Source organism: Diorhabda carinulata, chromosome 2 (genome assembly GCF_026250575.1).
Source record: "Diorhabda carinulata isolate Delta chromosome 2, icDioCari1.1, whole genome shotgun sequence".
Classification (NCBI taxonomy): Eukaryota; Metazoa; Arthropoda; class Insecta; order Coleoptera; family Chrysomelidae; genus Diorhabda; species Diorhabda carinulata.
Genome location: NC_079461.1, coordinates 32,329,939 through 32,353,310, shown reverse-complemented (window position 1 = coordinate 32,353,310; position 23,372 = coordinate 32,329,939). Strand labels below are relative to the sequence as shown.

Sequence of the window (23,372 nt, the reverse complement as noted above, 5' to 3'; positions counted from 1 at the left end):
GGAGGACTGCATATGTCCAATAATTTCGAAAATGTGAAATAATTAAAAAATGGTGGACTTTAGGCATAGGATGCCTCATATAAAGTTATATTGAAATTTCACGTAAATTCCAAAAAATTAATAAAAATCACAGCATTCGTTTCAAAATAACGAAGTTTGGGTCCACTTCCGGTATAACCGGAAAACTGAAATTATTTTAGTTGAAACGAGAATTTCCGAAAACCTATGCAAACAAATTTTCTAGTCGCTATACTTTCCCAAATACATATCGATTCAGCTCGTCGTGAAAAACCCTGTATATATAATTACTTTTCGTTTTTTTTTTCTATTTATATTATTAAATTACTATGTTCTAGTTTATAACAATGAGAATTTGAACTGATTATATTTGCTTATTTTGTATTCTCGCGCATGACATGAGGCGTTTATTGCGAAACGAGAAGAGATTTTTCAAAATCTCGTCTCTTCTCGCTTCGTAGGCAACACAAGTTGTATGTTATTTCAAATTTTGTTACCTTTTTACTTTATTTCAAAAAAATAATTCATCTTATTTATTTACCACACCTCGTATGCTATTCTCGGACATTTTTCGTGATATTTATAGTCCTCAACTTTGCCTACTGAACTTAATAAATCGAAAATCAATATAAAAGTACAACCCAGAAGTATATAATTTCCTTCAATTATATATATTATGCATAACTCCACTATTATAGATGATTTTTTTTTGTTAAGTTAATTGAGCAGCTACTTTTTCCTTGAATATTGACGTATTTTACGTATTTACGTGTAGTTTCTTGATACATTTGTGTGATTTTAGAATTTTCCAATTATTCACATGAACCAACTCTGTCGAGTACGAAAGAAGAAGAATGTGCCTTTGTAATTCTACAAATAGTTCGAGAAATAGCGAGTAAAGTATCTGGCCTGATCTAGAGATGGCGGTAGTACCACTGAAAATACACAGTCGATACAGCAAATGTTCCGAGTTTGAAGACACCACATTGTTTAGCAACCATGGATGAAACGTGGGTCCATCACTTCACACTCAAAATAGAAGAGCAATCAAAACAATGGACTTGAAAGAGAGAACCGGCTCCAAAGAAGGCAAAGACCGTTCCATCTGCAGCCAAGTTCAAGGCGTCGATTTTTTGGTATGCGCATGGGATAATTTTGATTATATTGCAACGTTTGAACAAAAACGGCTGCATTTGGATAAGAAGAAAGTGTTGTTTTATCAAGACAATGCACCAGCTCCAACATCCGTTATTGCAATAGCAAAAAATAATGAATTAAACTTTTGAATTGCTACCTTATGCACCCTATTTACCAGATTTAGCCCCCTCGGATTATTTTCTATTCTCAAACTTGAAAAAATGGCTCGGTGGTCAAAGAGTTTCCAAGTCATTAACGGCTATTTTGACGATTCTTATTATAAAAAGTGTATCGAACTTTTTGAAACTTCGCTGGGAAAATTGTATTGAGTTAAAAGGCAATTACTTTTCCGACATTTGTGTGTTTTCTTTGTTGAACCAGATACTTCTGGGACCATCTTCGTATTAACAGAATTTCTATAAGTTCCTAAAGTATTTAACACGAATTGAAGAAATAAAATGAAAGATGTGTGTTGGGAATCAGTGACTTTCAGATGCGTGAGGTTCAAAACAAAAAAAATCGAATTTCATATTCCATACTCTAGCATGTCCGCAGGTATACATTTTTCAAAAATTTAAATAAACACGGTATATTTTCCATTTTGACAAAAACTTCGTTCGTTTTTCATGCTGACATTCCTCATATTTGAGCTGTTCACAGACATATCCATTCCGTAAGATTCAGAGAGAAACACTCAATCAACCCTTTTATCAAGTTAGAGGTCTCGCAGCTTCTTGAAGTATGATGAAAACAAGAAGAACAAACAGTATATGGTTTTTATTTCAATGAAAAAATTTCCATTGTCAAACAAATATTTACTGTCATAAAAATCAAAAACTTAATCCTAAAATCGTGAACCAAAGCGTGAACTCAAACTTTGCTGAACATGAGGGAAAATGACGCAATTGTCCGAAACAAAAATTGAACCGAACCGAAACTTGGAGGTAATGGAAAATGTCTTGAGCTTTGAAGGAGAATTTGTAAAGTAGGACCTAAAAAAGTTCGTTTGAGGTAACATAAAATAGTATGGAATCTTTTAATCGAGGAGAAGGAGGTTATTTAGAAATAGAATTCAAAACATTAATTAATTTATTACCCAAAAAGCATTAAAAGCTGATTACAGTCATGATGGAACGAGAGCACGATTGGAATTGTGTGCTTATTGTTAAGATAGAATCTTGACTAGAATTTGAAACGTACAGTTTGACACAACAGGTTTTTGAATATTTATTAGCGAGGAAAGTAGGATGATTTTATGAACTAAAATAACTGTCTATCATGGGAATAATAACGCAGGCCTGCAACATGTCGAAGTTATGAGCGGTTTCTTATTGGGAACGTGGCAATGAAACACCAAAGTGGACTAACTTTAATATATTTTGCAAGCTTTCGATTATTAATGTATTCAGTTCCAGATGATGGATACATAATAAGCTATAAATGAAGTTACTTCAATAGCATAGAAAATGTTATAAAATATGTTCTAATGAATAGGTTTCTTGAAATAGCCGTTAATCATGTTGACGATTCTTTTAATGCAATATTCTGAAACATTATTAAACTATAAAGTATCTACACGGTATCTCTTTTTGTTAATTTATTTTTTTAATCAACTTTGATATACAAAAATGTACTTTCCTATAGTTTGAGCCCAAAGTAAATAAAAAATAAACAGTTTTTTAATATTTGAATAACGGCTGACACTTATGTTATTGTGTGTCAAATAGCTCCGATTTTCGACACGTTTACGTTGCCAAATAAATTTCAAAACAGTTGACAACACTTTATGAATGGGTAATTATTAAATTTTAAGCTTTGTAAAAATTGTCTAAAATTATTTATTTTCCATAAGCTCTACAAATACTACGCGAAAAAATTTAACGTTGCTTGTTTTCATAAAATATATTTTGGATTAAATTAGAACTAATGTATATCAAAATGAATAAACGGTGAGTATCGAAATTCCCAATGGTTTTTATCCAACGAGATTTACTTAAAAAAATTCAGTTTCATCATTCACAATAGACAGACACATTGAGATCGGTAAGCTTTATCTGCTATAGCTGGTGTTAACAAACATAACATACCGAGTCGTCATCACTCTGACATGACAACTTGTAGAATAAAAGAACTGAAAATGTAAGCAACAGGGAGGGACTAAGGTCACGAACCGATCATATTTTCGGTTGGATACCAAACATTCATAATCAGACTCGTTTTTAACTTGTAATTTATAAATTAATAATCAGTTTAACAACCATAATTTCAAGTATGATTATTTATTGCAATGGAAAAGTTACTTTTTACATTATTTTGTACAACCTAGTCACAAGATATTGATAAATTCTACTTTTGTTTTTGGGTCAAGTTAACATTTAACAACAAAATGATTTTATGGCATAAAAATCTATTTTATCTCATTATGACTATCAATAATAAAGACAAAATAAAAATAGTAGCATTTTTTAAATAAAAATTATGAAATTACAACAAACTCACCTTTATAAACTTTCATATTGATCAAATATAATCACATTTCTTGACGGTTCGACCCTGTTAAACATCAAGAAGTAATGCTTAAAACTTGATGTTGAGGGGCATTAAAATCCTAGAATTCTAGAGCCCTAAGTAGTCAGCTTATTATCGGGGTGTTTAGAAGATATCCCGCTGGGAGGGGTGGTCTATTTGTGCACCCTAACCAGCCAACAAATTATAGCTAAATACCATTGTAAATGTTAAGACATCAACCTCAAAATGCAACATAATCCCTTGACGGAAATGTAAATGTCAAAACGATTCGTTATACGTTTAGAATATTCTGGTATAAAATTTAAAAATGGGAAATGTAGAAAAAATTACTGTATTCTTTCAAATTACAAGCAAAAAAGTTACTAAACTGATGGTTTCTTCACATCTTTTACAAATATGTCGGTAGTTCGAATTGAAAGCATTCTGAATATTGAGAAGTCATAATTTCTTATGAAAAATTATTCGATTGTTACATTAGTACCATTTGTATTTTTACTTATTTGTTTATCTTGAACTACTTCATTTAAAATTAGAGTTGGCGGGAGAGATCGCATTCAAAGGTGAAAATTCAAAGAATACAACTTCTTCTGAGCTATTGGAGCATCTACTCCAATAACACATATAGAAGAAAATCCTGTACATGCTCCGCACATTGTTGGAAAAGCAACTACTCCCTCAAAGCAGCCCGCAATTACGAAGTTCATCTGTATACGTATTTTCGTACGAAATAACAATAAATGTTGAACGTTTTTTTGTCTATATCTCCTTTCCCTCCTGTGTATTTCATAAAACGGTTTGAGATTGATTTATGCTAGAAATGGTTTTTGAATATACAGTGTTGCAATATAAAATTATTTACTTCTAATCTATAGTACGTCGCGATTAATTATATGGAACTGTTTCCCTGAATTTCCATTGGACTCCGTGAGTCCAATGATTCTTCGAATTGATATCGATCAGTATCAAAACAAGTACGAGGATGTGTTTATCAAAAAACTACTATATATTGATCTCATTTTCAACAGCACGACAGCCTAGCGCTAGACAATAATTTTCTCTGAAGAGATCTCTGGAAAATCTCTTTCAACTCCATTTACTTATCGAGATTTTGGTCGTCGTCGCTGTCCATGAAGTTTTGACAGAACAAACTTTTTATACGGGATTTAGGATGTAAATCTGTTAAATATATACGACTTACTTTAATCTATCAATATTAATAAACCAAATGAAATCAAGATATTTATAATATAAAAATTATTTGCGTGGTACTTCTGGAATAGTTTTTTCGAGACCATGTCAGCTACGACTCGATGACATGAGAGCTTAGTACTTTAATAGCAGCTTAACTATGAGGAATTATTCGATATGTCTCATTAAATATGTACAGTTACCAAGTATTTCTATCTCTAAGATACTTGGATGGGAACCTTGTTTTTAAAGCATCTATGTCATAGAACTAAATCATTCCATTTAGTCCCTTCTGTGGTATCAGTCTCATAACAAAACAGAAAACATTGGAAAAAAGGTAAATAGGGGTAACTCTAATTACCAATTATAGACACAATTTAAAGGCAAAACTTTCCTGAAAAACTGTAACCAGAGAAGATCTGCTAGGCCTTTAAGTGCGAACAACCTACGATTATCAACAGGAGTCCTGTCGGATTTACGGACAAAATGCTATGAGTGATTCAATAATTAGAAGTTGGGACAGACACTTCAAGGAAAGATCAAGATCAAGTACTCGATGTGGACGCCCGTTTTTGGTTACTGATCAACTGTTTTACGCAATTGAAGAGAAGCTTAAGCAAAATCGTAGGTTTTCAATTAGTGCTCTTGCTATGAAATTTTCGCAAATCTGAAATTTCGGAAACATCTTATGACACTCCAGAAACTCATTAGCAATCAATGGAATGGAGGCACACTTTGTCCCTAACAAAAGTTAAGCCTAAGAAAATCACCCTCGACACATCGAAAAATTTTGTGCACTGTTTCTTGGAACAGTTAGGCCCCTTTCACATCAAACGAATCCGAATCAATCTGGACCACTCCGAATCAAGTTGAATCTGATTCGTCATCTCCACTCTTTCACACTAGCTGAATCAACCTGAATAATTATTACCTGGAATGTTTAATTCTTCGCCAATTTTACTCCACACAGAAGATATGAGATTTCTGTTGCTGAGATTTTTATCACTGGCGTCATAAATCGCACTATTTTCTTTAACTTTAAAAATTAATAACGCCACGTCCATCTCGTATGGTTGTTGATTCAAGACTGACCGGACGAGGAATCTGACAGGTTGAATCAAGTGCGACCTCGAATCAAACCTGATTGAACCAGATTCGTCCGGTCTGAAGGCGGGAAAAGAGTCCCTTCACATTTAAACGGAGCGCTCGAAGCCGAATCTTGGTCAATCAGATTCAACTTGAGGAGTGATTCTGATTGATTCGGTTTCGTTTGGTGTGAAAGGGCCCTTACAGCATTTTCCTGATAAATTGACATCACGAGGTCAAACAAGCAATGCAAGGTTGATGTCTAGCTGAAAGAACAATGATTGAAAACAACTTTCTATGAAAAAGGCATACATAAACCTGTTCCATGCTGTGTCATGAATTTTCAAAAGCTGTCGAAATATGTACGAGTAGTACAGTTGTAGATTTTAGTACAAAAATTTTTCTTCTGAATCTGTATCTGTATTTTTTTTTATATAACCAAAAGGAAGTTATTTTGTGGATATACCTCGTATTTAGCAGATAAAATTTTATAGTCTTTAGAGCGAAGATTGGAAATATAAACAAAACTCAGTTTAATAATTTTTTTTATTCTTAATACCAAATCATGAACTTGTTGTGAAAAATATTAAAAATGATTTCATTTGTTACAGAATGCAACAGCAACAACTGGCAGCCCAATTAGCCCAACATGGTAACAGCGGCCGTCAACCACCACTCAGCCCCACTCCTTCGGATAGTGATTCGGACATATCTCTCGGTGCTCATTCACCCCCAATAAGTTCTCCGGGTCCGATTAAATTCGGCAGATCCTCACCGAATCCGATCACCTCTTTTAGATTCGGCGCTCATTCGCCTGGTCCCATGCCACCGCAATTTCGTTTTGGAGGTACACATACACCTCCGGCATTCTCACCAAACTTCAGAATCGAAAGACCTAAAGGCAGTAGTTCCACTTCTCCCATAAATGTAGATAGTTCCAGTTATACAGCGGTTAATTTGAGATTAACTTCCAATGAAAGTCCCATAGACGTCGATAGTACTGATAAGGAGTTAAAAAGTAATTCGCCTCCACAAACGACTCTTCAACATTCACCGCCTATGAATTTACGTATCGCTGATAATCTTAGAATGCACAGTAACGATGGTAAAATCGAAACACCGTTGCCGTTGAGGCTGAACCACCACCAGCAACCTTTGAGGATTCAGGTATCGTCTCCGGGACAAATAGGTGTACCGTCGCCTCTAACTAATATTCATGGTGGGTATACTCATGGAGGGATTGTAAGGATCGCGCCTTCGAGTCCAAATAACAATAATAATAGTAATGGGCATGTCTTACACAGGCCCTTTTCGCCTCCTAGGCTAACGTGATACTCGCATTTTGAATGGAAAGTTTGTGAATAGGTTTATTTTTACCTCTGATATCTTAATACAGCAATGATCCATTATGTTTGTAGATTTTATGTTCGTGACATCGGATTAGATTTTGAATACGTATCTAATCAAATCACTGGGCTGTACAGATAAAATTTGGAGAAATACGAAATTAAATTATTGCTCTAGTCAAAATTAATATTTATCTCGGTAAAAGCTAAAAGCTTGGGATTTTATGGTTTCAGTGCAAAGTTGTAATAAAGAAAATAATAATTCTCATCAATCATAAAATAAAACCAACAAAAAACCCAGTCTCCTCCCTCTTCTTTTTTACATTCTCAACATAAAGAAAGTAGGTATTTTATTAATGTACGTAAGTACTGTACTTAAAAATGTTTGTTGAAGTTTAGTCCTTCCGATTCCGATTGAGGTTAGGTCTAGCTAGACGCTAGTAGTCGACAAGCGCGCGCAATTGTTGCGCGGTAAAATTTAAATTTTTGATGCGTTCATTCCCAAACGTTTGCCATCATACGAAATTATTATATTATATTACATTAATTAAATATTGAAGGTATGTAGTTAGATAAAATCTGTATGATGACAAAATATATAAATAAAATCATTATATTCAATTAGTGGTCCATCTAAGCCCTGGAACCAGCTCAGGAGGGGAGGGTCATGAAATGTCTTGAGATTTGACAGATTTATTGAGAGTCCTACTGCTTTTGCGAGGAAATGTTACCTGATACTCTGAAATGGGTAAATTTTGATTAAATTCCTCACTTGTGGTTTTGACATTACTAGTTTCTTTATGACTCTCGTTTCTGAAGCTTTTGCGTTGAAATTTGTTCAGTTAATGCTTTAAATAAAAATTATTTCTTCGCACAATTCGACCGTTTTCTTTTTCTATTCGATAGGAGCATCCTCATCTTTGGCTATGATTCTAGCCAGACTCCATATTTTTCCTTCCTTATTAGCGGTTGTCCTATTATCTGGTAACGTTGTCCCGAGTTTTGTTTGTACCATTGGGGTGTTCCTTCTAAAAGTGCTGCCTAAATCATCGCACTTCCTCAACATATTCTTTGACGTTTGAACTGCCGTTTCTACTAGCCTGATATAAAAAAAAGATTTTTTCACATTCCTAGCTTAGATAAACAAAATGACCTCGAAAAATGTTTACTCTTAATAAAAAATTTTCTAGCTCTGACCAATAAATAAGACCAACTGACTTTTCATGACCAATTTCTGACCTATCAGATAGTATAATTGGTCAATCTAAATTCCACACATGGGGCGCTAAGATCGCGGAGCCCCAGATATTTCTCACAACCTACGAGATAAAATATTAGGATAATATAACTATATTTTTCCAGTTTTAGGACGCTGTATCTCATCAATTAAGCAATTGAAGGTTCCTACCCCAAATTTCATCAGTAAGTAGTCCAGATTGAGCAATGTGCTACCTTGTTCGACTCTTTCGAAAGTTGTGGATATTTCTGGGTGTTGAATATTATCATTTAGTTTTTTTGCATAATGGCTTTATATTCAATTTCGTTTTTGCCTAATAAATCGAAAGACTACAAAAATAAGCTACGTTCTCTATCCATAACTTTCTATAACTCTGAATAAACAATACTCTTGCTTCATTCAACTTTTTCAAATGTTGTGAATATTCCTTAGATTGCTTTTTTGTTCTTTTCCAATTTCCACTCTCTGTTTAATGAATCGAATGTAAAAAAATGTAAGATTGTTCAGTTTTCTGTTTGTAATTGTTTCTTTTCCTTTTTCTTTTCAATTCAAAAAGATCCGTCCAATTCAACGGTGCTGCCATTGGCACTCTCCACGTAAATTTCCGTGGCTCTTAGAAACACGAAATTTTTTATATTATCTCTAAGTCTTACCGCGTGATCAGAAATAACCATCGTCCACGGATTTTTCCGTGGCTATCATTTTAACCTTATAGACCCGGAATTTTCTATAGAAACGGATTAGAATGAAGCTTTTTTCCGTGTCTCTAAATCTTACCTTATGATCCAAAATAACAACCATCCACGGGAAAAACCGTGGTCTAATTTTAATCTTAGATACACGGAAATTTCAGAACTAAACTAACCTAACCTAACCTAACCTAACATAATCCAACCTAACCTAACCTAGATTGCTTTTTGTTCTTTTCAAATTCCCACACTCTGTTTTCTGCTTAATGAATCGAATGTAAAGAAAATTGCCAGATTGTCCAGTTCTTTGTTTGTAATTATTTCTTTTCCTTTTTCTTTCCAATCCAAAGAGATCCGTCCAATTCAACGGTGCTGCCAAAGTCTTACCTCGTGATCAGAAATCACCAACCTCTTCAGAAAAATCCGTGGCCATTATTTTAAGCTTACAGATCCGGAAATTTTTATAGCAACTGATCAAAATGAGCTTTTTTTCCGTGTCTCTACATCTAATTGTATTCTTAGAAACACGGAAATTTTAAAACTAAACTAACCTAACCTTTTTTTTTGGTGTGGGTGGGAAAATCTTCAAAAAACGCCTGGGAAGATGTCCCAGGTGTGCTGGATTCGTTCGCTAACCGGACGCCTACCAGCTAAAAACCCACCCTCTTCTCCACCCACTCATGTGGAACCGTTCTTAGCGAACATCGCGTCATATAACCTAACCTAACCTAACCCAAAATAACCTAACCTAAACTAACATAACCTAACCTAACCTAACACTATCAGCAAACTTAGAATAAGAGTTTGAGAATAAATTACGAGATATACATAGTACTAGCATCAATTCATTATTAATAAGGTTATTATTTGTTAATAAAAATGAATGAAATAAATATATTGGGATTAGAAATGGCGTATATGTCAGATTTAGGGGGTATTTACCCGTGGATGGTATTCATCCGTGGACAGTATTCATCCGTGAGTTAAAGCTTATTATTGTAACAGTTACAGCTGAAATTACAGACACAGATAAAGCTTCATTCCGTGTCTCTATGGTTAAAATTAGAGTCACGGATTTTTCCGTGAAGGGCGCCAATAGATACTTCGCCAATTTAATTATCTTTGTAAATAATTAGATTTGACTTTGCTATTATCGTTACTTTAGCTGTGATTGTCTTCATTTTTCACTTTATTAGTAACTGCATCAAGTTTATCTATGTTCAGTGACACTCAGTTTACATTTTATTTTTACCGCAACAGCTTGGATAATAAATTGTGATGAAATTAATAATCAACTTTGATATCGTAGAATTTAAAGTGTACTTTTATTTTTAGCAAGTCTAAAATTTTTTAAATCATATATCTTAAAAAATTTCCGGGTAAATATTGTACATTGTATTGTACATAAGACAAAATTCGTAAACTAAAATTTTATTAAACTATCATCAAAAAATAAATTAATACATTTTATCTTGATTTAATGAATTTGATTTTCAATATTTTCAGGGTTTCATAATTTTCTTGTTCCAAATGTTTGACTTTCTGTATATTTTATTTGCTCCGTTCTAACTTTATCAAATACTAGTTCTCAATTTTCTTTTTGTTGCCAATACATATTTATATTATTTTCATTTGTGAATATAAATGACTCGATTACTATTTTTGGTCGAATTTTTCAAGGAAAAATTAGACTATTACGGTAGACATGACTAGAAGAAAAATGGGGGGCACATCATTTTTCCCATGTTTTGAGACCTCCTGAACACGATTATGATGGTTTTTCGAATGTCTGTAGTTTATATATATATATATATATATATATATATATATATATATATATATATATATATATATATATATATATATATATATCTGTTTATATATGTATACATATATATATCTATGGGTCCGATTTGGTTCAAAATTAGCATACATGGCTTTTTTGGCGGCGGATTGATGTTATTAGAGTTTGGTCGAAAACAAATGAATATTTCGAGGGGTCTCAGTGCAAAAAAGTGGTTTTTGACCTTTGCTCACCTCTGCAGGTCAAACGAAAAGCGACTGAAAAATGAAATTTCACATGTAGGTTCAATTAGTTGCGAGATGATTTCCTGTCTAAGGTCGAAACTTTCCATCTCCACCCCTCTCCATTTTATGGTCATTTTTGTTATATTTTCTTATTTTTTGGCCAGAAAAAGTTTAACTAGAGGTGTTTAAGAATTGTCTTTCTCAAGTTCAAAGTTTTGTTCTTCAGTTCTTCTAGCACAAAACGCCCGAAATCATTTTGATCCTATTTAATGAATAATACGAGTATGATCGTTGCTAGGGTGATTTTTTTTACTTCCCATTTTCGAAATTTCTTGTCATTATGACAATTTTTTCTTTGTTGTCAATTGGAATTGAGCAAGAGGGTTCGAGACCACCGGGTCTATTGATATTATGAATTTTCATTCGAGAGAGAGAGTTAACTTGTGAAATGAAAAGTTATTGAGGAATAGCAAATTTTCCACATAAAGAAATAAGATTGAGAATTGATATCATTTCCAAGAAATTCATTTTATGGAGAGATTTGTTTGTGTATTAGTTAAATTCTTCATTCGACGTAAAATTCGACTTTCGTGATGGAGCTCTGCTGCTCACAGCTTTTATTCGCTATGAAGACTTCATAATTGTACGTAATTTCCAAGTAAGCGAACATTCTTCCTCAAATTTTCATCTGGCCTATTTTGATTGAGGACTAAGCAGTTACTATACCTCTAAATAAACATATCATACTGAAGACATTGTTTATACTATCACTACACCAACAACAACAACAATTAAACAGCCCGACACGCTTTTCCATGACCAAAGATAGATAGTTTACGTTTGGTTTCTGATTATAGCTTGGATACATAAACCCAACGGTTCCAGAAAGTTCATCTTGAGCATTATCATATTATAGAAGGTATACACAAAAAAATTATTTTATTTTAAAATAGCGTCTATGTAGAATTAGTTTTCTATTAAAAATTTGATAACTAACGTAGACCTGACGATTGTCTTCCTATTCAATTCGAAGAAATGTGTATTCAAGTATTCTAAATCTTTTTATATTGATTAGGAAACGTATATTAAGATGTCAGAGATAAATTAACAGTTGCAATGTTATTGTATATTTATTCGCTTGTACAGAAGAGTAAGCAATGGAACTTACTTTAAATGTTCAGTGGCAATTTTGTCGATATTGTCGATATTAGAGATTTAAATAATTGGGTTAGAGTCTGATTTATACTAAATGACATAAAAAACAGAACATTAAATATTATTCAATATATCACAATCGCCCTTTGATTACTTAGGGGAAATAAGTTAAAATTTTATAACAATCCAACCGCAGAAAAGCATCTCCTGCCACGCTGCCACCTATCTCATGTCAAAGTACTCCAAGAATGCGTAGAAGGATAAAGTTAATGGACTAATTTTTTTCCTATACTATCTGAGTCATAATTTATGGATACTATATATAATTTATAGCTAAATGTGGTGCATTATCTCGTTGAGAAAGTGGACTGGTGAATAAAAAGAATATGTCTTTCCACTTCCTTCTGAACGGTCTAGTTTCTAAGTCCTTCTTGATTCCATAGTAGATAATCCACTAGGACTAATCAATGTCTATCATGAAGGACACAATATGAATTATGAATCTGCCAAAGTTTTGACAAAAACGTTTATTTTTAGAAACAACATATATTGCCAAAAAAGATCAATGCATTAATAAGAAAACTGCCAGTTCAACGCCATTAGCAACCAACTAACCTCACTTAACCTATAAATTTCAACTTTATTTATAACGACCTAACCTATAAAATTTATTGTCATTTATATTCAACTACATTCATAACGACCTAACCTATTGAAATTTAATGTTATCCATAAATTTACCAATCAATATTGAACATCATTCACTAAAACTTATCCTTATCTAACCTATAAAAATTCAACGTTATTCATAATTTAACCAATCAAACATTAATGAAAATTCTTATAGTATCCAGAATCAATATTTCAGTTAATCAATATTTCTATCAACGTCAATTTGAATATTGAATTTCTATGAGTTTGAAAATTTATAAAAACATTAATACTATCAAAAATCATCAGAAATCTTAATTAATTCTTGTAAGTAAAATTTTATTGTTGTTATATATTATATTTGACCATATTTTTAATCTAGGACGATGTATTCGAAAGCTCTGAAAATATATTGAAGTTAGTTCACTTTGGTGTTTCATTGCCACGTTCCCAATAAGAAACTGCTCATAATATAGCTGGCAAAGACTTTTCGTGAGTCTTTCTCAAAGCGTTAACTATTCATCCCTTTTCTAACTCGTTGGGCTGTACAACTTTTTATTTATTTCATAAAAAATGTATATGTCACTAGATATATTCTGTTTTCATGTCACTTAGTATGAAAACAGTTTTTGTTTTCATTTCATAACTAACTATTTATTGTTCTCAAGGAATATTTTTGTAGTTACTTCAGAATCGATTAAAACGAAATATATTTTGAAAAATAAGTAACTTACATACTTTTTTATGTACATATTTCAATGTTTCGATATCGGACTCTAATCTATCAACGCATATTTTATATAGAAAAGCATTTTAGTCAATTAAAAAAATGCACACAATGATTTTCATTAGAAAAATTTTATTTCGAAATATATACAATTGGAAATGTCTATTTAATTTTTATTTATGTTTCAGTTTTTATTTGTGATTGGTGCAGTTTAATACAGGCTGATTCATTTGATTGCTACATACATTGAGATTCGCTCAATAAATTGTAATGGTAAAAATAATACCTCAAATAACAACAGGACGAAATGAAGGACGGTTTAATTGAAACACGATAATATTCCAGATTTTATAGAAGAATAAATTTACTCTTTTCTCTAGAATTAAGTGCCATACTTTAAACATTCTATGAGGATATGCTTCATTGTTATAGTTATAGTTTTTCCAATATCAATTGCAGATTATAAAAACCCTTACCGACAATTTTTGTTTGATCTACCATAGGCGTAGATATCTCTAAAAATATTAACTTGCTACAACTGAATATCAAATTATAAAACGTAAATAGACGAGTAAAATGTACCTGCTTTAAAGGGCGTTTGGTTTAAACGTGAACTGAGCCCTTTTTGTACCCCATTCGTTTTTTTCTGAGAAACGAAATTTCAAAGCGAAAACCATTAAGTAAAATAATTTTTTGCAAATAAAACAAAATTTAATTCCAAAGTATCTTGATAAATAATCATGGTAGTCAGAATCGTCTGAACTAGAGTCATCAATTGATTGAATTATGACGGGTTGTAAAGAGGGTGATACCACATACTCATCTTTTTCTTTGATAACATGTTCAACACAATTTTTCCAAAGCTCTTTGCTTGGTTTGCTGGTAGAAGTTTTTTTACGAGTTCTACAACCTCTTTACTTAGTTACAGAGACTGATTAAATTTTCGTAATTCTTATTTTACGTATGCCCATGTTAACTTTCTGGGGTTGAATATGCAATTGTAAGAAATTAGTCTGAGACCTTTAGACTTTAGACCTTTAATAACAGTAAGCAATTCTTTTGTTGGTCCTTTTTCACGATCTCTGACAGAAATAGAAATATTTTTTTCAAATATAAATGCTAAAATTTAAGCTTTGCTACTACTACTGGTGGAATGTTAGGTAAAAGCTGTTCATTGAGCCACTTTTCAAATAATTATGCTGTCATATCTTCATGATAATCAGGTGGACAGTTTTTAATGCTTTTGCAGATATTAATAAAGTATTTGCTTCCAGAGTGTACTATTACAATGCCTTTCAATTGTCAACCCAACCGAAATTTACTACATCGTGATTGTCAAACCATGTTTCATCGATATAAATAATCTTGTCGCCAGTTTTATATTTACATTCGATGTTTTCATTAGTAAACAGTGAAGACGATGAATTTTGACACACATTCATAAAGTCCACGTGGACTGACGGTTTGTTAGATGCTTACCGAATTTTATACGGGGATTTTTCATTTCTTAATTTGGTATGAGTGCCGTGCGTATTTACGAAATATTGATCGTTCTTCGCATAAATATCTTTTGTAATTGATATTGGAAGAAGTGTACATAAATGTAAACTTTTTGTGATAAGCAAATCTGTTGATGCAACGTCTGTTTACTAAAAAGAAACATTTTAGAGAATAATTATGTCAATGAAAGCAAAATCATTAGTATAAAGTGGACAAATAACAATTCTAATCGTAATCATTCCGCTCTGTTTATCTTGATGGGAAATTACTATGTTTATTTGCTTATTGGAGTGTTAGTTCGAAATTTTCTCAATCAAACAATTCAGTAATAACCAAAACAATAGTTTTGGTATTATAATTAATATATCTAGCAATACAAATGGATCGTACTGTATAAAACCAATTAGATGTTCGCGTATAATCTATTTGTAGATGAAAATCATATGTTATTGATTTATTATAAAATGATTATATATTTATAATGATTGTGAATTGTACATAAAGGAAAGCATATTACACATTAATATTATAAGATTTTGTTTCAATTATTCACCAAATTCCTTTGAAAATTTAACGCATTCAATATTTTGATTAATTAGAATGAACATTTTGAAATCAGGAATCGAGTAAACAAAAACTAGTGACGTGAAACTGCAAGTAAGTGCATAGTGGAAAATCAATTTGGTTAAGTAGTCTATTTTAAGATAGTTTATTTAATATTTTGCTAAATTTGCGAGATTCTTCATAAAAAAAGTAATTGAAATTAGCACGTTATCTCTTTTCGCTCAAGAAAGTCCTTTCCAAGTTCCTTTCTTTGTAATGTGACTCTGATTTATCGCAGATAGAAGTTTGAGTATTTTGAATTTATAGATAAGAATAATGTTATTGATTATTATTAGTCTATTACTTACCAAATTTCTATCTGTTTAACATATTAATCGGAAGCGTTTTAAACTTCGATATCATGTTCTAAATCGGCAGTAAATAATTCCAGATAGAAGTAGTCTTGGCTTACAAGAACAGTAAGGGGATCCGATGAGCATTTGTCATTGTTTTTAATTCTCCATTTTCCATTCTTAGTCCTTTACTCTTATTCGCTTATTAATCTTTTTATTCCTTCCTTCGAGAACTCACTACTTCTCACAACAAAAACTAACGCACGGTCTGTTAACTCGCGCAGAATCTCTAATGTGGTATAAAAAGCCAATTTTGCTAAGTATAATGCCAAAAGAAGTTGATGATCGACCTATATCATTCGTAGAATATAATAGCCTGACCAATATCATTCTTATAGACTTTTTTCGAATGCGTTAGACGCTTATGAATATCAAAAATTTGATTTTACTTGATGACATACCAATTTATCCAGAAATAAGCTGCTTACTTTCAACTCTAACGTCAATATAGTTTTGAGAGAGAAAAAATATCGATTTCATTTCAATTGGCTAATCATCGTACATTTTTTTGTATTGTAAAATATTGAGCTCTTAACTAATTCTGATCGTGGAGTAGGTAGGTAAAGGTCGTGCTCCGCGTTCCTAAGTGGATGCAACGACCTTTTGGAAATTGCCCAAGTGAAATTCACCAAGCTGTTGTCTGCAAAAAGACTAGTTGTTGTTGGTAACACATCAAAGATTGCCTCTTACGCTTCGTTTACATATAAGTGTTGGTTGATTCTTTACTGAATCAGCGGACACAAATTTATTTACTATTTTGCAAACAGTTACAAAAATGATTTCTCAAAACAGACTGAACAAACAGTAACAACAACAAGTCAGTTATCAAGTGTCAAAATTCGTATGTCTCTATTGGAAGATCTTGCACAATAACCGGTGATTTGATTTTACCACGAGATTTTATATAAAATGCACAATTAATTGGGATGCTTTTCAATTAGTCACTTGACAATGATTGATTACTTTCTGTCTTTTCTCAGATTTTTATATGAGTTTTCAAATAATTACAATTTAAAGAACAATATACTATTAAGCATCCATGAATTTATCGTGTATGTATTAAAAAATATTTCAATAAAAAGACTATCGGCTTTAATTAGGAAGTCAGCCAAGCATTTTGGTAATGGTTTCTCAGACGTTTAATGAATTATTCTAAAACCAAGCGGCCAATATAATTCCAAGAACAGTTTATATTATACTAATCATTGTAGTACTTAATAATTTCAATTGGACATTCGATAATCGCTGCATGAAAAATTGTCGGAATTGTTAACACTGTGGGGTAATGGTCGAATCATTTGATATATGAATACGTATTCAAAACTACTCATCCAATTGAGGAAGATACAGAATAAACCGTTACTTTTGAAACTCGATAATATTTAAAAAGGATTGCGTGGAACGTTATTTCTTCATAGAGTTTTTTCTCTCAAGAGTAATGAAATACGTCGAAGTTACTGTCGATAATATTGAGCTCGTTTGACTTAATTTGACTCCAAAAATAACTGTTAAACAGCATTCATTTTAAAAGAAATATATTTTTTCAGTTCAATGGGATTTATTTCCTCACAGAACCGGGATGGAAATTAATACCCTTTAAATTTAGCTAATTCTGTAGAACTTTTGTTAACCGCTTGGTTGTGGACAAGTCTTGAGTTATAACTTGCATTATCCATTACTATTATACTATTCTAAAGAAAAAGATCTATTATTTCCCCAAATAATTGTTCAAAGATATTAGCATTCATGTCTCTTAACAGTTACCGGTACGAGTAGATTTAGTCAAGTCAATAAACAACTTTTAACAAAACCATTTGAACTGTCGATGTACATTATTTGATCCTTCTTGTTGGTTGATTTAAACCAGCACTTGAGTTATTTGAAAGAGCCCATCTCTCTCATCTTGCCAAAATTTCCTTCAACCCCATGTAGGAGCCCCCAGACTTGAACGACGGAGCTTAGCTTGGGCCAACGCTGGTAAACCCGGCTTTGGCAGACCAATAATGGCCCAAGCCTAGTTGAAGTCTGGGTAACACGACCTCGGCTATCTTATAGTCAACCAGGCTTGGCAGAACTCTGAATAACATTAAAAGTAATAATTTTTTATGGATAAAATTCTGTATTAATAGAAATTTGTTGGCTCAGAGTTGCAGACTTGGTGTCTTGGATTTATCTAGACAACCAGGCCCAGTCCAGGCTTGCAAACCAAGCAGGGGACATTGTTATCATCCCAGAGTCCCACCAAGTTTGGGCCAATAATAGCTCCCAAGCTAGTGCCACAGTTGTACATACTTGGCCCAAGTCTGAGCCTTTACTAGGCCCATCTTAATATCCTATATGGGTCTAAATAAAATATATGTCTCATATATTTTCTCATTTCTTTAATAGTCCTTGGATAATTTTTATATTGTATGTTCACGGCTAGGTCTACGCCCTCAGTAATTTTGGTTAGGTCTATATATGCAAATTCTTTCCTAATTAAGGTATTGAAGGTTTCTGATTTGTTAAATTTGTACAGTGAACATAATGATCAACAACCATAGAGTTTTAATGTTGTTGGGTATGGTCTTGGACGTTCGATTTGGAGTTTTGCCTCCTAAGTACACAAAATGGCAGGTTTGTTTTGGTCTTTGTCGAATATGGAGTAAGTATGCTGGAGTAGTTAAGCTGGATTCTGATCATTTGTGCTAACGGATAGTGCATATATGAAGAAAGGTATTTCCTGCGAAATTGTAGAAGGGCTTTCCGGTCACATTGCAGATTCTCCATTGGGCTAGAGGGGATTGCTCTTGCTGTCGCTATTCTTAGTGCTGTGTTTTGAATGGTTTTTAGATAATATAAGGTTGTACTGTGGTGGTTATCAACTCCGAAGGTCATATAGCAATATGAACTAAGCTGAACCTACGCAAAGGACAAGGTTAATAGAAATCAAAATTATGTTCATAATATTGTTAAACATGTTAAAGGTAGTTATTGTACACTTAGGAATTTATGTGAGAATGTATAAATATAAAACATAATCCGTAATCAGATAAAGACCATGAAAGAAAATATATTTAGATGGTTTATTAAGTCATAAAAGATATAATATATGGTTATATATGGTATATAGTTGTACGTAATAGGTATACAGAAATGTATGTATTACTGTGTATAATTTTAAGTATATAGAAGTTATATTTAGTCTAATTATAAACCCAGTGAGCCAGAAGTTGTGGTTCATTTTCTACCCTGTATTCCCGATTGGGGTAAGTATTTATTTATATTAATCACCATAGTTGGCATAATATATTGAACGAAAAAACGCGTTCGACTTCGTTGAAAAAACCAACAGTTCGAAGTCAGAGACGAAGAATTTTTTAACCATGACTTTATGTATATTCATTGAAACTGTGAAATTTTTGTCCGCCTTTTATAGAAACTGTAAATGGCGATTCTTTTTTATTATAAAAGCCATTCCAGCAATTATTTTATTTTGCATCATTATGTCTACACGTCTTGAGTTTTCCGTATCTTAACACACAGTGGTAATTTCGATGCAAAAAAATTAAGCTACTAACCAACGTTATTATAGGTTATATAAACGTCAACAATCATTTATCAAGAATCGCGTGTACGAAATCTGACATCAACAAGTGAAACAACATGATTTTAAAATCACTTTTTACACCAACATTCTATCAGCTCTATAATTTTAAATTCATTCGTTGATTAAACAATTCTAAAAAGAAGAATAAACCAATTCACGCAATATCTATTATCAGTATTATCATAGGGATAGAAATAACTTTGTCTTATTCAACATACAATCTTTTTGACCTCATTTCTTATAATCAGGATTTCTATAAAATCCAAATTCACACTAAAAATTCCTTATCAATCAACAGCAACTGCTATATGGTCAGTGCTACAGAGAAATCGTAGAGATGAAGTTTTTCTAACCCTTCTCCGTCTAGGCCATATGCGACTGATCCACTGCTACTTAGAGGGCATCCTATTAACCTTGTCCTTTGCGTAGGTTCAGTTTAGTTCATATTGGCATATGACCTTCGGGGTTAATAACCACCACAGTAAGTATATAAAGCACTTATTCGCAAGAAAACCACCTTAAATCATCTAATAGCAGCAGCAGCAATCCCCTCTAGCCCAATGGAGAATTTGCAATGTGACCCTCTACAATTCCCCAGGAAATAACTTTCTTCATATGCACTATCCATCAGCAGAAATCATCAGAATCCAGTCTACCTACTCCAGCATACTAACTTCATATTCGACAAAGACCAAAACAAACCTGTCATTTTGTGTAGGAGGCAAAACTCCAAATCGAACGTCCAACAACATCAAAACTCTATGGTTGTTGATCATTATGTTCACTGTACAAATTTAACAAATCAGAAACCTCCAATACCTTAATTAGGAAAGAATTTGGATATACAGATGCATCCAAAATTATTGACGGCGTAGGCGTGAGCATACAATATAGAAATTATCCAAGAATTATTAAAGAAACAAAACAAGAAATATATTTTATTTAGATGAAGGAAATTTTGGTAAGCTAAGAGAGACGGGCTCTTTTAAATAATTCAACTACTGGTTTAAACCAACAGCAAAGATGGAATAATACACATCGACTGTTCAAATTAGATTAGATTTTAGATGTTTTTTCGATGTTTTTCGTGTGGTAATACACAGAAAAATGTGCAGTGGGTATTCTAGTAACTCTCCTTGGTTCTTATGTACACAATGGAAGACTTCTAAGGTCCATTCAGTAAAATCAGAAAGAAATCTCTTCGATTGTGTTAGACCTAAGATCTTCTTTTTTTATTGCAATTGATTAATGGATCTTTGCGATAGCATTTTTCATTATTTGTGTATTCCTTGCTGCGTGTAGGCATGTTCATCGTCTGATATTTCCTTTTTCCAATCCCTCTCCTCCGCTAAGACTCCATGGAGATATCATTGAACAAGTGTTATCTCTAAGATACCTGGGCACACTCGTCAACCAGCAATGCGACCCAAATCAGATCAAGAATTGAGCGAGCGCGAAGACTCTGAACATCATGAGGACACTGGCAAACCGCAACCTCAGCCTGGAACTCCAGACCAGAATGCTTCGCTGTTACATCTTTCCTGTTCTTCTATATAAGACAAACATAGAGGTCTTACAGCAAATGGGTAACTTCTCACGACAATCCAGGAGCGAAATGAGATTCTCCGCCTGATAATAGAAGGGAAGATCGAAGGAAAACGGTCGTTCAAATGATCGTTTCATATAAAATCTTGCAGTTGCAACTTTTTCGCTTTAGTACAATTTTTATTGCATGCAAGTTGAAATTCTTTGGCTTAACAACAAACCAAATGTCAGTCTGTTGATTGGAGCAGTTTAAAAATTAACTCTTTCGTATTTTTGATGGCTCATGTTAATTTTCATCGTTGTTTCCTTCGTTTATTATTTTGGCGGCTATATAAAAAAGGAAAGAGATAATTTTCTTCAATGACAGCCATAATGTTAAATAAAATACAAGATTCAATAGTTAATGATCCGAGCCGTCATCAATATCTGCGAAAAACTTATATATCTTTCTACAATCAATATAGTTCTCTTAGAATATCACAATTTATGCCTTTTGTGCTAGCATCAATAACTTAATTAACAAGTTCTTTGACGAATCTGCTATTTTCATGAAAAATCTTCGTAATCTTGGATGAAAATTGTCGTAATATGCCTCAATTTACTGATCCGTTTAGCTTGGTTTGTTTCTTTGGACATCCCTTGTATTTAACAGGATTTTTCGTTGGTAGTTTCTTGGTCTGATGTACTCAATGGATCAGTGTAATATTACTTAACTGATGATGCTGAAAAAAATATCTACCACGAATATTTCTAATATAAAACCCCTGATCTGTTCATCTCAAACTCAATTGAGCTCTAGCCAAATTCGAAGCATCAATAATTACTATTGATCCTTCAAATTATTGAATAGAAGCATATACTGCGAAAAATATTAAAGCCAAATTCAGACTCACAGATTTAATTGATTTCTTAACTGTCATAAAGGCGTTGGAATAAATATTTAATACCCATCCGACTCTTATACAAAAAAATCTAAAGTTTCTTCAACAAAAAAGTTTCTATAATCAGTTCCTTTTGGTATAGCCTCATTTAGGCAACGAGATTATAGATAAACTGGGCCAAAAACATTAATATATCATTGACAGCGCCGCTAGAATGCATTAAACTAGAAAAGACATTCTTGCTTATAGATCGGAGTATATTAATACGTTTAATATGTAGAATGTAAGAACCCCGCGTGGAGGTAGTTTGAAATAATGAGACTTTAGTACTTCTCTTGGAATGATTTGTTACTTTATTTCTGGATTTTTTTAATCTCAAAATAACCAATATAAGTTGTGTAAACGAGTGTATATTTACTTGATGCTTATATTACGCCATATTAAGTTATAACGTCTTATTTAGCAAATAGACGTTCAATTTTCATAATTAAAAATAACGAGGCACTATTTGAAGTATATAATTTTTGCAATTATCGAGTTATTGAACATCTTTGACAGTTGACAAGTGATAATTAATAAAAGTACAGGGTTAAACAGGATATATAATTTTTCCTCTACCTAGATTATTATATAGTACAGGAAATTGTAATATAACCTCATAGAAATAGAAAAAATTGTTACTTCAGTTGACCTTATGTGTAAGTAACAGGAAAAACATTTCTCAAAAAACACTTATTTCTCTTTAAAATGTGATAATTTTTGTTTTGAATCGCAGCCCTTTAAGGCTCATGGGTTGAAAATGAGTGGAGTCCTGAATTCTTCTCTCTCCCTTTACCACTGCATACCATCTTGGTCTTCCTTGTTCTTATTGTATGTCCATTCCATCATTTTTTGTTGCTCTTAAATCTGCCATTTCATTCTTTTGAATCCTATTATTTTGCATATTTCTGCTTCGTCAATTAAAATCCTTTATTGCACTTCTCAGCAATAATTCTTCCTCCTTTTCACCTTCTAGTATCCTCCTTGGTGTTTTCCTTTCCCATATATCTAGCCGTCGTCCTTGATAATCACCCCAAGGTCTACTTAGCTTTGTATTTGTTCCACCTCAAG

At 32.6% G+C, this 23,372-nt stretch overlaps 1 protein-coding gene across 2 annotated transcripts in view; it reads left to right on the top strand.

Annotated features, from left to right (window-relative positions):
- The window catches only part of LOC130903578 (homeobox protein SIX3), an 80,839-nt gene extending 70,737 nt beyond the window's left edge, over positions 1–10,102 (top strand). Inside the window, exon 2 of one of the 2 annotated variants that reach the window (XM_057815766.1) lies at positions 6,570–10,102. In XM_057815766.1, the coding sequence (XP_057671749.1) occupies positions 6,570–7,290 (721 nt within the window). In that variant the 3' untranslated portion in view covers positions 7,291–10,102. The remainder of the gene's footprint in view (positions 1–6,569) is intronic. The other variant, XM_057815764.1, reaches the window with a different exon arrangement.
- The last annotated feature ends 13,270 nt before the right edge of the window (positions 10,103–23,372 follow it).